Raw genomic sequence first — 16,463 nt, forward strand, 5'->3', positions numbered from 1 at the left:
CAAATCTCAGAAAATTGTGCAAATAATAGGGTAATAATAGTGGGGGATTTCAACTTCCCCAATATTAACTGGGATACTCAGAGTGTAAAAGGCTTAGAGGGTACAAAATTCTTAACGTGCATCCAGGAGAGCTTTTTGAGCCAGCATGTAGAAAGTCCTACAAGAGAGGGGGCGGTACTGGACCTAATTCTAGGGAATGTGGCCGGCCAAGTGGAAGAAGTGCTAGTAGGTGAGCCTTTGGTGACAGTGACCATAATTCGGTGAGATTTAAGGTGGTCATGGAAATGGATAGGGAGGGGCCGGAAATAAAGGTTCTAAATTGGGGGAAGGCCGATTTTAATAGGATAAGGCAGGATCTGGCCAAAATGGACTGGGATCAGCTGCTTGTAGGAAAATCCGCATCGGAGCAATGGGAGTCTTTCAGAAGGGAGATTGAGACCATACAATGGCAACATGTTCCCGTAAAGGTCAAGGGTGGTTCCAAGAACTCCAGGGAACCTTGGATGTCAGGGGATATACGAGAATGGATTAGGAAAAAAAGGAGGGCTTTTGGCAGATACAAAAGGCTAAAGACGGAGGAAGCCCTAGAGGAGTACAAAAAGTGCAGGGGGATACTTAAAAAAGAAATTAGGAGATCAAGGAGGGGCCATGAAATAACACTGGCGAGCAAAATAAAGGAAAATCCTAAGATGTTTTATAAGTATATTAAGGGTAAGAGGATGACTAGGGAAAAAATAGGGCCCATTAGGGACAAAAATGGCAATGTGTGTGTGGAGCCGGCAGATGTAGGAGGGGTTCTAAATGAATTTTTTGCATCTGTTTTCACTATGGAGAAGGACGATGTAGACATAGAAATACGGCAGGGGGACTGTGATATACTCGAGCATATTAACATCGAGTGGGAGGAGGTATTGGCGGTTTTAGCAGGTCTAAAAATGGATAAATCCCCAGGCCCGGACGAAATGTATCCCAGGCCACTGTGTGAGGCAAAGGAGGAGATTGCGGGGGCTCTAACACATATATTCAGAACCTCTCTGGCCACAGGGGATGTGCCAGAGGACTGGAGAACCGCTAATATAGTACCATTATTCAAGAAGGGGAGTAGGGAAAAACCGGGGAACTACAGGCCAGTGAGCCTAACATCAGTGGTAGGAAAATTATTGGAAAAAATTCTGAAGGACAAAATTAGTCTCCACTTGGAGAAGCAAGGATTAATCAGGGATAGTCAACATGGCTTTGTCAAGGGAAGATCATGTCTGACTAATTTGATTGAATTTTTTGAGGGGGTGACGAGGCGTGTGGATGAGGGTAACGCAGTGGATGTGGTATACATGGATTTCAGTAAGGCCTTCGATAAAGTCCCGCACAGGAGACTGGTCAAGAAGGTACGAGCCCATGGAATCCAGGGTGCCTTGGCACTTTGGATACAAAACTGGCTTAGTGGCAGAAGGCAGAGGGTGATGGTCGAAGGTTGTTTTTGTGACTGGAAGCCTGTGGCCAGTGGGGTACCACAGGGATCGGTGCTGGGTCCCTTGCTGTTTGTGGTCTACATTAACGACTTGGATATGAATGTAAAAGGTATGATCAGTCAGTTCGCTGATGATACAAAAATTGGTAGGGTGGTAAATAGCGAGGAGGATAGCCTCAGTCTGCAGGACGATATAGATGGGTTGGTCAGATGGGCGGAACAGTGGCAAATGGAATTTAACCCGGAAAAGTGCGAGGTGATGCACTTTGGAGGGACTAACAAGGCAAGGGAATACACAATGAATGGGAGGACCCTAGGCAAGACAAAGGGTCAGAGGGATCTTGGTGTGCAAGTTCACAGATCCCTGAAGGCGGCGGAACAGGTAGATAAGGTGGTAAAGAAGGCATATGGGATACTTGCCTTTATTAGCCGAGGCATAGAATTTCAGAGCAAGGAGGTTATGATGGAGCTGTATAAAACACTGGTTAGGCCACAGCTGGAGTACTGTGTGCAGTTCTGGTCGCCACACTACAGGAAGGATGTGATCGCTTTGGAGAGGTTGCAGAGGAGATTCACCAGGATGTTACCAGGGCTGGAGCGCTTCAGCTATGAAGAGAGACTGGGAAGATTGGGTTTGTTTTCCTTGGAGCAGAGGAGGCTGAGGGGGGACATGATTGAGGTGTACAAAATTATGAGGGGCACAGATAGGATGGATACTAAGGAGCTTTTTCCCTTCGTTGAGGGTTCTATAACAAGGGTACATAGATTCAAGGTAAAAGGCGGGAGGTTTAGAGGGGATTTGAGAAAGAACTTTTTCACCCAGAGGGTGGTTGGAGTCTGGAACTCACTGCCTGAAAGGGTTGTGGAGGCAGGAACCCTCACAACATTCAAGAAGCATTTGGATGAGCACTTGAAATGCCATAGCATACAAGGCTACGGACCAAATGCTGGAATATGGGATTCGAGTAGACAGGGCTTGATGGCCGGCGCGGACACGATGGGCCGAAGGGCCTCTATCCGTGCTGTATAACTCTATGACTATGACAAAGGGAGATAAAGTAGTGGGAGATTTGGAGAGAGATCAAACGGTGGAAGTTATGAAACGAGACCAAGCGGTGGGAGATGCGGAGAGAGATCAAGTGATGCGAGATATCAAACGAGATTAAGTGGTGGGTTTATTGAAACAATATCAAGTGATGGGAGATATGAAGCTAGATCAAGCAATTGAAGCTATGAAAAAAGATCGAGCGGTGGGAAGAGGATTTGAGTACAGGAACAAGGATGTCTTACTGCAATTACACAGGGCCTTGGTGAGACCACACCTGGAGTATTGTGAGCCGTTTTGTTCTCCTTACCTAAGAAAGGATATACTTGCCATAGAGGGAGTACAGCGAAGGTTCACCAGACTGATTCCTGGGATGGCAGGAATGTCGTCTGAGGTGAGATTGGGTCGACTTGGCCTGTATTCACTCGAGTTTAGAAGAATGAGAGGGGATCTCATTGAAACGTATAAAATTCTGACAGGACTAGACAGACTGGATGCAGGGAGAATGTTTCCCCTGGCTGGGGGGTCCAGAACGAGGGGTCACAGTCTCAGGATACTGGGTAGGACATTTAGGACTGAGATGAGGAGAAATTTCTTCACTCAGAGGGTGGTGAACCTGTGGAATTCTCTACCACAGAAGGCTGTGGAAGCCAAGTCACTGAATATATTTAAGAAGGAGCTAGATAGATTTCTAGACACAAAAGGCATCAAGGGGTATGGGGAGAGAGCGGGAATATGGTATTGAGATAGAGGATCAGCCATGATCATATTGAATGGTGGAGCAGGCTCAAAGGGCCAAATGGCCTACTCCTGCTCCTATTTTCTATGTTTCTATGAGATATGAAGAGAGATGAATCGGTGGGAGTTATGAAACGATATCAAGCGTTGGGAGATCTAGCAATGGGAGATGTGAAACGAGACCAAGCGGTGGGAGATATGGAGAGAGATCAAGTGATGGGAGATATCCAATGAGATTAAGTGGTGGGTTTTATGAAACAATAACAAGCGGTGGGAGATATGAAGATAAATCAAGCAATTGAAGCTATGAAACAAGATCCATCGGTGGGAGATATGAAACAAGATCAAGCGGTGGGAGATATGAAACGAGATCAAGCTTGGGGAGATATGCAGAGAGACCAAGGAGATATGAAAAAAGATCAAGCGGTGGGAGATATGAAACGAGATCAAGCGGTGGGAGATATGAAATGAGATCAAGCAATGGGAGACACGGAGAGAGATCAAAGGGTGGAAGTTATGAAACGAGACCAAGCGTTGGGAGAAATGAAGATAGATCAAGCAATTGAAGGTATGAAAGAAGATCGAGCGGTGGGAGATATGGGAAGAGATCCAGCGATGGGAGATTTGAAACGAGATCAAGCGATGGGAGATATGGAGAGAGATCAAGCGATGGGAGATATGGAGAGAGATCAAGCGATGGGAGATATGGAGAGAGATCAAGCGGAGGGTTTTATGAAACAAGATCAAGCCTTTGGAGATGTGGGAAGATATCCAGCAATGGGAGATATGAAACCAGATCAAATGGTGGGAGATATGAAGGGAGATCAAGCGGTGGGAGATATGGAGAGAGATCAGGCGGTGGGAGATATGGAGAGAGATCAGGCGGTGGGAGATATGGAGAGAGATCAGGCGGTGGGAGATATGGAGAGAGATCAAATGGTGGGAGATATGAAACCAGATCAAATGGTGGGAGATATGAAGGGAGATCAAGCGGTGGGAGATATGGAGAGAGATCAGGCGGTGGGAGATATGAAGGGAGATCAAGCGGTGGGAGATATGGAGAGAGATCAGGCGGTGGGAGATATGGAGAGAGATCAGGCGGTGGGAGATATGAAGGGAGATCAAGCGGTGGGAGATATGGAGAGAGATCAGGCGGTGGGAGATATGGAGAGAGATCAGGCGGTGGGAGATATGGAGAGAGATCAGGCGGTGGGAGATATGGAGAGAGATCAAGCGGTGGGAGATATGGAGAGAGATCAGGCGGTGGGAGATATGGAGAGAGATCAAGCGGTGGGAGATATGGAGAGAGATCAGGCGGTGGGAGATATGGAGAGAGATCAAATGGTGGGAGATATGAAACCAGATCAAATGGTGGGAGATATGAAGGGAGATCAAGCGGTGGGAGATATGGAGAGAGATCAGGCGGTGGGAGATATGAAGGGATATCAAGCGGTGGGAGATATGGAGAGAGATCAGGCGGTGGGAGATATGGAGAGAGATCAGGCGGTGGGAGATATGAAGGGAGATCAAGCGGTGGGAGATATGGAGAGAGATCAGGCGGTGGGAGATATGGAGAGAGATCAGGCGGTGGGAGATATGGAGAGTGATCAGGCGGTGGGAGATATGGAGAGAGATCAGGCGGTGGGAGATATGGAGAGAGATCAAGCGGTGGGAGATATGGAGAGAGATCAGGCGGTGGGAGATATGGAGAGAGATCAAGCGGTGGGAGATATGGAGAGAGATCAAGCGGTGGGAGATATGAAGAGAGATGTAGCGGTGGGAGATATGGAGAGAGATCAGGCGGTGGGAGATATGGAGAGAGATCAAGTGATGGGAGATATGGAGAGAGATCAAGTGATGGGAGATATGGAGAGAGATCAAGTGATGGGAGATATGAAGGGAGATCAAGTGATGGGAGATATCAAATGAGATAAAGTGGTGGGTTTTATGAAACAATAACAAGCGATGGGAGATATGAAGAGAGATGTAGCGGTGGGAGATATGAAACGAGATCAAGCGTTGGGAGATATGAAACGAGATCAAGCGTTGGGAGATATGAAACGAGATCAAGCGTTGGGAGATATGAAACGAGATCAAGCGTTGGGAGATATGAAACGAGATTAAGTGGTGGGAGATATGAAGAGAGATGTAGCATTGGGAGATGTGGGAAGATGCAGCAATGGGAGATGTGAAACGTGATCAAGCGGTGGGCTCTCTCAACCTGCCCTGCCACCTTCAATGATTTGTGCACATATACCCCGAGATCTCTCTGTTCCTGTACCCCTTTGAGAGTTGTGCCCTCTAGTTTATATTGCCTCTCCTTGTTCTTCCTACCGAAATGTATCACTTCGCATTTTTCTGTGTTAAATTTCATCTGCCACATGTCTGCCTATGCCACCAGCCTGTCTATATCCTCTTGAAGTCTATCACTATCCTCCTCACTGTTCACTACCCTTCCAAGTTTTGTGTCATCAGCAAATTTTGAAATTGTGCCCTGTACACCCAAGTCCAAGTCATTAATATATAATCTTTGATCGAATTTTTCAAGATATCATGGGGAACTGATAGGGTAGTCAGACAGAAACTATTTCTGTTCTGGTTGGGGAGTCTACGACTGGGGGACATAGCCTAAAAATTAGAGCCAGGACTTTCAGGAGTGAAGTAGGAAACACTTCTACACGCAAAGGGTGGTAGAAGTTTGGAAAACTCTTCTGCGGACTGCAGTTGATGCTCAATTGTTAATTTAAATCTGAGATTGATAGATTTTTGTTAACCAAACGTATTAAGGGATATGTGGTTAAGGCAGGTGGGCATATGGAGTTAGGTCACAGATTAGTCATGATCTCGTTGAATGGTGGAACAGGCTCGAGGGGCAATAGTGCCTACTCCTGTTCCTATCTTCCAATAAAATGACAATCCTAGGTAAGACCAAGACAAACGTTAAAGATGGCAGGGGTGGGGGGGGTAAAGTGAAATATGATCCAGAGTGGTCGCACTCAGGGTCAAAAGGAGGGAGATGTAAGAAATATGATTTTTAGACCAAATCATTATCATGTACCCCATCATGCAAAGGTTCAGGCTTTGCTATAGGAAGTGCAGACCCAGTGTCTGTGAGACAAAGGGAGCCAACATTCCACAGGAAATGATCAGTCTGACATCAGGCAAACAATTTTACAACACCAAGTTATAGTCCAACAATTTTATTTGAAATTCACAAGCTTTCGGAGGCTTCCTCCTTCCTCAGGTGAATGTCGTGGAAATGAAATCCTCGAACCCTTCGCATTTATAAATCACAGAACAATACCTGGTGATTACAGATAGTCTTTCCAACTGCCTGTTACCACAGCAATCACAGTGTGCAGACAGAGAGGTGTTACCTACAAGGTCACCGAATATACAAACCACCAAAAAGTAAAAAAGAGAGAGGCAGAAACATAGAAAAGACAGCAAATGACCCGTTATATTAAAAACAGATAACATTTGTTCGCTGGTGGGGTAACGTGTAACGTGACATGAACCCAAGATCCCGGTTGAGGCCGTCCTCACGGGTGCGGAACTTGGCTATCAATTTCTGCTCGACGATTTTACGTTGTCGTGTGTCTCGAAGGCCGCCTTGGAGTATGCTTACCCGAGGGTCGGTGGCTGAATGTCCTTGACTGCTGAAGTGTTCCCTGACTGGGAGGGAACCCTCCTGTCTGGCGATTGTTGCGCGGTGTCCGTTCATCCGTTGTCGCAGCGTCTGCATGGTCTCGCCAATGTACCATGCTCCGGGGCATCCTTTCCTGCAACGTATGAGGTAGACAACGTTGGCCGAGTCACAGGAGTATGAACCATGCACCTGGTGGGTGGTGTCCTCTCGTGTGATGGTGGTATCTGTGTCGATGATCTGGCATGTCTTGCAGAGGTTACCGTGGCAGGGTTGTGTGGTGTCGTGGACGCAGTTCTCCTGAAAGCTGGGTAATTTGCTGCGAACGATGGTCCGTTTGAGGTTGGGTGGCTGTTTAAAGGCGAGTAGTGGAGGTGTGGGGATGGCCATAGCGAGGTGTTCGTAGTTATTGATGACATGTTGAAGGCTGCGGAGAACATGGCGTAGTTTCTCCGCTCCGGGGAAGTACTGGACGACGAAGGGTACTCTGTTGGTTGGGTCCCGTGTTAGTCTTCTGAGGAGGTCTATGCGATTTTTTGCTGTGGCCCGTCGGAACTGTCGATCGATGAGTTGAGCGTCATATCCCGTTCACACCTCCACTACTCGCCTTTAAACAGCCACCCAACCTCAAACAGACCATCGTTCGCAGCAAATTACCCAGCTTTCAGGAGAACAGCGTCCACGACACCACACAACCCTGCCACGGTAACCTCTGCAAGACATGCCAGATCATCGACACAGATACCACCATCACACGAGAGGACACCACCCACCAGGTGCATGGTTCATACTCCTGTGGCTCGGCCAACGTTGTCTACCTCATACGTTGCAGGAAAGGATGCCCCGGAGCATGGTACATTGGCGAGACCATGCAGACGCTGCAACAACGGATGAATGGACACCCCGCAACAATCGCCAGACAGGAGGGTTCCCTCCCAGTCGGGGAACACTTCAGCAGTCAAGGACATTCAGCCACCGACCTTCGGGTAAGCGTTCTCCAAGGCGGCCTTCGAGACACACGACAACGCAAAATCGTCGAGCAGAAATTGATAGCCAAGTTCCGCACCCGTGAGGACGGCCTCAACCGGGATCTTGAGTTCATGTCACACTACACGTAACCCCACCAGCGAACAAATGTTATCTGTTTTTAATATAACGGGTCATTTGCTATCTTTTCTATGTTTCTGCCTCTCTCTTTTTTTTCTTTTTGGTGGTTTGTATATTCGGTGACCTTGTAGGTAACACCTCTCTGTCTGCACACTGTGATTGCTGTGGTAACAGGCAGTTGGAAAGACTTTCTGTAATCACCAGGTATTGTTCTGTGATTTATAAATGCGAAGGGTTCGAGGATTTCATTTCCACAACATTCACCTGAGGAAGGAGGAAGCCTCCGAAAGCTTGTGAATTTCAAATAAAATTGTTGGACTATAACTTGGTGTTGTAAAATTGTTTACAATTGTCAACCCCAGTCCATCACCGGCATCTCCACATCATGACATCAGGCAAAGTGATTGGGAAGATTGCAGAGACAATAAAAGCGTGAAACAGACACACTGAAGACCAATTGTCAGAAACAGAAGTCCCAAGACATAACCAAAGGCTCAGAACATCGACACAGATTATTCCTGTTATGTTAATTGCAGGAGTTTTGTTCAGATAATTAGGTAACCTTCATGATTACATACACAGGATGAGACATCTTAAATGTCTGCATCCGAACAATCCAAATACACAGAAAGATAAAGACATGTCCCTTCCCCCATAAGATAGATAGAATTGACAACAGTTAACCCCATAGAATCGATAGCCGAAAGATGTCTGGAACAAAGGGCATCCTGGGGGAAGATGTCTGGCACACATGACATCATGGGACAATGTTGTTGAGCTACTAGAAGCAAATATGCTTCAGAAAGATATAAGATCTGGAGCTTTGACCCACTGAAGGTTAGAAGCAGCTTCTTAGGACGGCAGAGGTCCATACACCCTATGAACCAGGTCTGATCAGCCTGACATCTCTTGGGGACAGGTTGTACCATCCTTGTTTATTTGATATAACTGCATTAGAACGTTGTTCTTGTGTCTTATAATAAAGCTTGCATTTTCAGTCACACTCGGGCCCAAATCATTGTGAAAGTTATTATTTAAGATCAACAACCAGTGGTAGCATTAATAAGAACGCATTTCCAACAGTGGAATTCTCTACCCGAGGGCTGTGGATGCTCAGTCAGACTATATTCAAGACTGGGATCGATTGATTTTTGGACTCTAAGGAAATCAAGGGATATAGGGATCGGGTGGGAAAGTGGAGTTGAGGTCAAAGGTCAACCATGATCTTATTGAATGATGGAGCAGGCTCGAGGGGCCTACTCTTGCTCCTATTTCTTACGTTCTTAACAATGTCAGAGGTGGTCTTTCTGATGCAGAAGATATGGAGTCGGATGCTCGGCTCAGGATTTAAAAAAAGCACTGAGCAGTTTGGTTCAGCCTGACAGTAGTTGAGGGAGGACGATAAAGATTGTGCTGAGGGCTGAAGATAATGGCCTCGTTTTACCCAATGTTTAGATGATGGGTCTATTTTGATTGTTGGTGAGATGGTCATGAGCCCACCAATGTAAGGAAGAGGTGATTCTGGGGAGAGGGCACTTCATTTATTTAGGGAAATTCAGGGGATGGTCCACCAGCAAAGAGAGGGCTGTAGAAATAACTTGTAATGTCAATTGTGAAGTGAAGTGTGAAGATCATGCAGTATCTACTGGGAAGAGAAGGATCTTGTAGTCACTACTCCAAGGTAACTAGGGCAGGTATCAAAGATGGAAACCAGTGCAATCATTCAAAGAGACCATGCCTTGGGGAGACCAGGTCTGACCTATGGTTTTTGGATGAGAGGGAGGGAGGGGGGTTGGGGTTTAAGCTGGCAGGTTAGGATCAGGTTCCCAACTAGTATCAGTCAACCAGGGAAGATAAATGGAGCTGGCAGACTTCAGGGAAGAGAATAAGAAATAGAACCAGAAGGGGTGCCTCTGGGAGTCGGTTTGAAACCAGCCCAGATTGGTGATGGGAGTTTCCTCCTCTCTGCTGACTTTAAGGGTCAAACTGAGACTGGGGCAGTAAGTTGCCAGCGTCCCCCGTGGCAGGAGTAAGAATGGTTCATTCAACTGATGTGCATCATAGTTAACGTGAAGCAAAGAAAGACCCAAACTGTCAGATTGCCCCTTCTAACAGCCAGTCCGGCTGAGGGGCTTTGGTTTATTTGTAGCTGCCGTCAGCTGGTAGCATTTCACATGCGAACACGAACAGATTTTCTGGTTTTCCAAAAAATGTTCTTTTTATACACAAGAGTTGAATCAGAATAGCTTTACAGTTAAAACATTGCATATAAAAAAAGCAGAGATCATTCCTGTGACAGAACATTCAACAGTCAAGGCCCAACACTTCAACCGGTTTTTTTTGCTGCTAAGCGAAAATATGGTTTAAAAACACTTCCTGTAAAAATGTACAAGTGATCACTTGGGATGCAGAAGCCCTTAGAAAAAGTACAATATAAAAACACATTCAATATTAACTGGAACATAAGAAATAGGAGCAGGAGTAGGCCATACGGCCCCTCGAGCCTGCTCCACCATTCAATCAGATCATGGCTGATCTATGATCTCAACTCCACTTTCCCACCTGATCCCCAGTGGCTTGGAATCACTATAGTCAATTTTACATTTTTCCAAGATATTAAAGTACGAATGACATTTCTCAGTAAGTTGTCAGTCACCCTCAGGGCCTTGTAGCAATTGTACCCCCGAAAATTCAGATTATCTCACAAATTATCAAAAGGTAAATCCCACGATGGCCCCTCCTGCCCTCTCCCCAACTACACTAAGGATGTGTTTACACACCAACTCCAGTCACTAAGGAAAGAACTTGCTTTTATATCGTGCCATTGACAACTTCAGGACATTCCAGAGCGCTTCACGGTCAATGAAGTACTTATGAAGTGTAGTCACTGCTGTAATGTAGGGAAAAGTGGCAGCCAATGTGCGCACAGCAAGATCCCACAAATGGCAATGATACATGACCAGATAATCTGTTGTTTGAGGGATAAATATTGGCCAGGACACCGGGAGAACGCCCCTGCTCTTCTTCGAATAGTTCCATGGGAGCTTTAATGGACTAAGTTCTCCTCTCCACCCCCCACCCCCCACAAAGAGATGGAACAACTTCTGCCCATTCAGTTCTTATTTTGACTGGTGAGGAACTGACAAAAGCCAGATTGCTAAAGGTGAGAGGTGGCCACCCTGCCACTTCTACCAATGACCTTCTGCTCCAGAGGCCAGCATTTCAATCACTAACCGGTCTCCCACATGGATCTACATTAATGCCCAACTTCACAGCACAAGAAACCCAAGCAGGGGAGAGAAACTATGGTGATATTTACAAAATGAACCACAGCCCAGGTCACATTACAATTAACGCCAACCGATTGGAAAAATACTGGTGACACAGCGGTTCCTATGAAGCAAACAGCCCATCCACCCTCAGACTGGAACCAGGTGTCAAACACCTCCTTAAAGGGCAGACGGCCATCTTCAGTCTGATGGGCATACACGAAGGGGCAGCTGATTCATTGCAAATCAGGCGATTTGGTGCCAGTTTGCGGTGGTAAAGAAGAAGAAACCATCATACTTGGAAAGAGCAGTGAGTATGTGACTATCCCTAGCATAATTCAGAAAAGAAAGGAGAAAAAGTGAAGAGAAGGTCTGTGGAGTCAGTGCAGGTGTAGGTAGGCCTCTAGTGCCCGGTGTGTGAACTGCACCAACAGGCACAATAGGTAAGGCAGGTCCCAATGACACGGAAGGACACTAGGGTGGTAGGTGTGCCTTTACACCGCTGTTTGTGAAATCACCTCGCAGTATAAAGTGAAGGACAAGAGAAAGGGCAGAAATAATGAGGTATCATACTGGTGGAAGCAAAGCTGTTCACCTCAACCTGAGAACCACCCCCGTCCCGCACAAATCCAATCATTTCTGAGCCTGCTGACAGCGGCCTGCCCATTTCAGAGGAGACAGGTCGGTCACCAATAAATGAGTCAATTATGAAGTGGTCTGGGTCCTGTTTCTACACGAGGTCCTTCAACTGAACATCTGACATTTTTCTGTACCGAGTGCAGTGTGTGCAAGGCTGAGCTTACAGGACATGGCTCTTATGTAACTGAAGCTGTAAAATGGGAAACCGTGCCCATCAAGGGTTTGCTTCGTCTCTAAACCCAACTTTTTAAAATAACATTTCAACAGCAATTATAGAAAGATGTTTTCTTCAGTTATCGGAAGTGAGTGGAGCCTGTGTCTCCAAAGCCCTGGGGATCGTTGATCACAAGGACCGTGATCTCAAGCAGGTACCTTCTCAAACAGCAACCTATTGCTCGGTCACAGAGCTATTAATCCTGGATACCAGAAGTACCTATTAGTTCAACTTTTTTTTTCCATTTTCCGTTCTATCACCTCCGAGATCTCTGTGCTCCTCCAATTCTGGCCTCTTGCACATCCCCAATTTTAATCGCTCCACCATTGGCGGCCGTGCCTTCAGCTGCCTAGAGCCCAAGCTCTGGAATTCCCTCCCTAAACCCCTCCACCTCTCTATCTCTCTCTCCTCCTTTAAGACACTCCTTAAAACCTACCTCTTTGACCTGTCCTAATGTGGCTCGGAGTCAAATTTTGTTTGATAATTGTTCCTGTGAAGCTCCTTGGGACGTTTTACTACATTAAAGGCCCAGCATGACTCCTTCACTGCACTGGCAAAGTGCATGGATTCTGCTGGTTGGCATTGCCATCCTCTCCCCTTTAATAGCAAGGGGAAACCTGGGCAGGGGGAAATGAGAACCAGAGGGAATGCAGAGATGCATTCTAGCAACACATCAGGGCCATCCACATGTTGCAAATGCTTTAAAACAAAAAGGATTTGAAAATGAAATGATTAGTTTCAAAATCAGTTTGATTATTGTAAACTGTGAAACGATCGATTATGGGATGGCACGTTTGTCAGAATTGCTTCTGACTCTTTACAGAGAACGCAGATTCTGGTGGAAATTAATAATAAACGACTTCAGTTCAAGCTTCCATTGCTCTGAATGTTCTAACGGGATGTCGATTCTCAGAGAGTCACTGGTAAATCTGAGGATGTGTGTTGAGTCGTGGCCCTATGCCTGATAATACCCCAAGCACTTCAGGGAAAATGCACTCAGTGTTGCGCCATCGCACCCCGTACGTTAGTCTCAAAATTTAATTTGAATAGACCCAGAGATATATTCAAAATACCTTTACCCGTTGGACAGAGCCCGGCACCAGTTCTAGACTCAACTATTTTGGAAATACAGCTGCAGAATAGACTATGGGCCAAATCTTCCTGGAAAAATAACAGCGAGTTCACGACGCACGCTGTTATTAATGTGCAAATCGGCCGGCAAGTTCGAGCAAAGAAGAGATACGCCGTGAGTTGCAAATCTCCAGAACCCGTTGCTCGATTTATGCCACTCCTCTGTTTGCTTTGCACAAATAATCACATCTCGCCCTCAGCCTCCCCATTATATTTTTAGGAACTTGCTGGATTTGCACATTAATTGCCCATTAAACTCGCCACAGAAAGTTGGGCTCATATATAACAGCATAAGTACTCTTTTAACGACGTGATGACTGTTAGTGAACTGCCAATCAATCTCTGCAGCTCAGAAAGGGAACAATTTAAACTGCTGAATCTCATTCCTGCAGGTAGTAAATTCTTCTTAGATATTTAAAAAATCTTAAATTTTAACTTTTTTTTCTTACTTTTCCTGTCTTTTTTCCTCTCTCTTAATCCAATCTTCCTTTCCCTCCCTTTATTTCTCTTTCTGTACCTGATATGACTCTAACTCACCCTATTTCCTCCTCCATCATTCCTGTCTCTTTCTCTATCCTTAAATCTCATTGATTAAGGAGATAGACTGTTGGTCCTGTCATTCACTGAGGTCCCAGATTCCCCGTCACTCTCGTTATCAGCTCGCACTTCCAGCAAGTTACGGAGCAAATTATATTCAAGCTGAAGGGTTCAGGAAAACACACAAGTTGCCTTGCTCCAGTAAGATTTGGCCCTGTGTGTTAGAGGTTAGAGTGGAATGAAGCTCGCTGTTAACAGACACGGTCACCGTCACTCACACACGTATCAATCTTCAGCAAGTAACTTTTTCCTGTTTGACACAGAATGATTGAGTGTGCTACCTGTCCTGGATATCAAAAGTACATATGGCCTAGACATTTGCCGTGCAATATTAATGTACAAAGGCTTACCAGCAGGTTTAGTGATTGGCTATGGGTGGTGTAATTTTGAGGCTATTGTTGTTTATCTACCTGCCGGGGCTCGTACTGGAGTGCGGACCAATGATCAGTTCATAATGTAGGTTTTAAAAAAAAAAATCACCCAATCACAGGGCTAATGTTTTAACTTTGCCCTTCAGGTGAGGAGTCTCCCTAAGCAGGAGCACACATCAGAAACTCGGGCGTGTGCTGATTTTCCGACCACTAAATGGTGAGAAAATCCACCAGAGGAGGTTTCTAGTGTTAGTGTGAAGTCAGACAATTACCCCTCAAATCTCAACCTGCTCGCTCTTCAACATGTTCCAGTATCCTGCTCAGTATTCTCATTGGGACCAGTGTCTATTGATCTGGTTGGAGCCAGTGTCACCTGGAATTGGCAGAAGGGTAGGCTTCACTGAGCTCCAAGATGTACAGTGAGCGCTCTGCAACTAAAACTTCACAGCTAGCATCAATTAATGGAAACTAACATTTATCATTTAAATTAATGACTGAAAAATAATCAAGATAGAAAGAGATTCAGTATGAAAGTGATGGAAATGGTTTAGTGCCAATTAGATTCACTTGATGCCTGACTTCAGCCACTCTGCATGGAAGAGAGTTAAATGCACCATTTTATTAAAACAAGTCATCTAGACTGCACAGAGACTGAAAGTTATCAGAACCCTTTAATCTACAGTAAAGGTAAATAAGTCCCAATCCATTCTGTACTGTGCTGTCCACACCTACACAACTCAGGACTGCATCCGAGGAAAGCTAAAGAAATTATATTTAGGAAAAAAACAAAACAGAATCTAAGCAGGAATTAAAACCAGAAAACTCTGGAAATACCCAGCAGGTCCTTCAGTATCCGAAGCACCACTGCTGTTCGGACAAAGGCTCTCTCTCCCCGAAATATCTTCTCACAAGTTGACCGATCTGCTGTGCATTTCCAGCATTTGCTGTTTTGAGTTCATGTTTCCAGCATTCCCAATCTTTCTCTTTTAATCTCTGCTAAAACATTCCTTTGCTTGGTGTCTCCAGGGTGACTGCGATGGGATTTTCTTTCCCAACTTTTCCCACCCACAAATCAAACTGTGAGAAAGCTGGAAACTCAGTGAGGGACAAGTCCTTAATTACATCTGCTCCTGCAAAATAAATCAACAACTTTCGTGTTCTAAAAAGGTCAGAGTCATCTCTCGGAGCCAGAAGAGAACGAAGCAAAGAGCCCGGGCAAGGCAGCTGGGCTTGGCTGCTTTTGCTGCCATGATACATCTAATATTTACAAAGGCCAATGCTGGTAAGAGAATGCTGCATTCAAATCCAGTCTGCTCCATATAAAGTACCGGGCACTTCATCTCCTCGGAGAAAATTGTATTCCCAATTTTTTTTAAAAAAAGGTAACTGCTGGTCCTCAGTAGTTGGCTGCCTATTGCTGCAGCGTGGGAATCCATACTCTGTCAGATGTCCATGTAGTCATCTTCCTCATCATCGGTGTCACTCTCCAGCGATGACTCTTGGCTCGACGTCTCCAGGATTTCAAGTGCTGGCTGACATAGCGTCTCTTTCTTCACATTGGCAGCGGACTGTGCTGACAGGATAGCAGTCTGAAAGGAAACGGGGAGACCTGCTTTTAGGCCGGAACATTTCTACGGTAGAGGCTCAATGAATGGTATAATATCGCAAAACCAATCTCAATGACCATCCATATGTGATGGAGACACCATCTATGTATAGGTATCGCCTAATGTCAGTTGCAGTGACTACTGTGCTTTTGGAGAGCCTGAAGCCAAGGGTTCACACCCAGTCACAGGCGGGCCTGACCATACTAACTAACAGTAGGGTAGATTTGTGTGCAAGCACAGAGCTATACATGAACTGAAAGGACCCTACAAATAAACGAAGGAGATCTTAAAACATTGATTAGATGAACCACAAATATGTGGAGGTACCAAAGGGCATTGCCTCTGCTTGCTCCTCATTCGTGCCAACTCTTCACTGACATTGCCTTTGGTGTAAATACCATCTTTCAAACAACAGTACACCACAGTCACATGTGTCTGTCCCAGAAGGTGGTGGGTCCATTAACTCAGGGAGTGGGGTGGCAGCACGGGGAGCAGGGCAGGATTCCGTTCAATCCACTTTCTTTTCGTGGACAGGATAACCGTGCTGAGATATGTCCAGACAATGTGACAAAGCAATTAAAAAAGCTAATGAAATGCTGGGACATATAACCAGAGCACCAGGGTTAGATAG

At 45.7% G+C, this 16,463-nt stretch overlaps 1 protein-coding gene across 3 annotated transcripts in view; it reads right to left on the reverse strand.

The window, feature by feature from the left end:
- Positions 1 to 10,098: 10,098 nt before the first annotated feature.
- cabin1 (calcineurin binding protein 1) overlaps positions 10,099 to 16,463 on the reverse strand; it is a 483,310-nt gene continuing 476,945 nt past the window's right edge. For all 3 annotated transcript variants that reach the window (XM_068005469.1, XM_068005470.1, XM_068005468.1), the window contains exon 36: positions 10,099 to 15,814. In XM_068005469.1, coding sequence (XP_067861570.1) covers positions 15,668 to 15,814 — 147 coding nt within the window. In that variant the 3' untranslated portion in view covers positions 10,099 to 15,667. The remainder of the gene's footprint in view (positions 15,815 to 16,463) is intronic.

Source organism: Heptranchias perlo, chromosome 25, assembly GCF_035084215.1.
Source record: "Heptranchias perlo isolate sHepPer1 chromosome 25, sHepPer1.hap1, whole genome shotgun sequence".
NCBI classification, from domain to species: Eukaryota; Metazoa; Chordata; class Chondrichthyes; order Hexanchiformes; family Hexanchidae; genus Heptranchias; species Heptranchias perlo.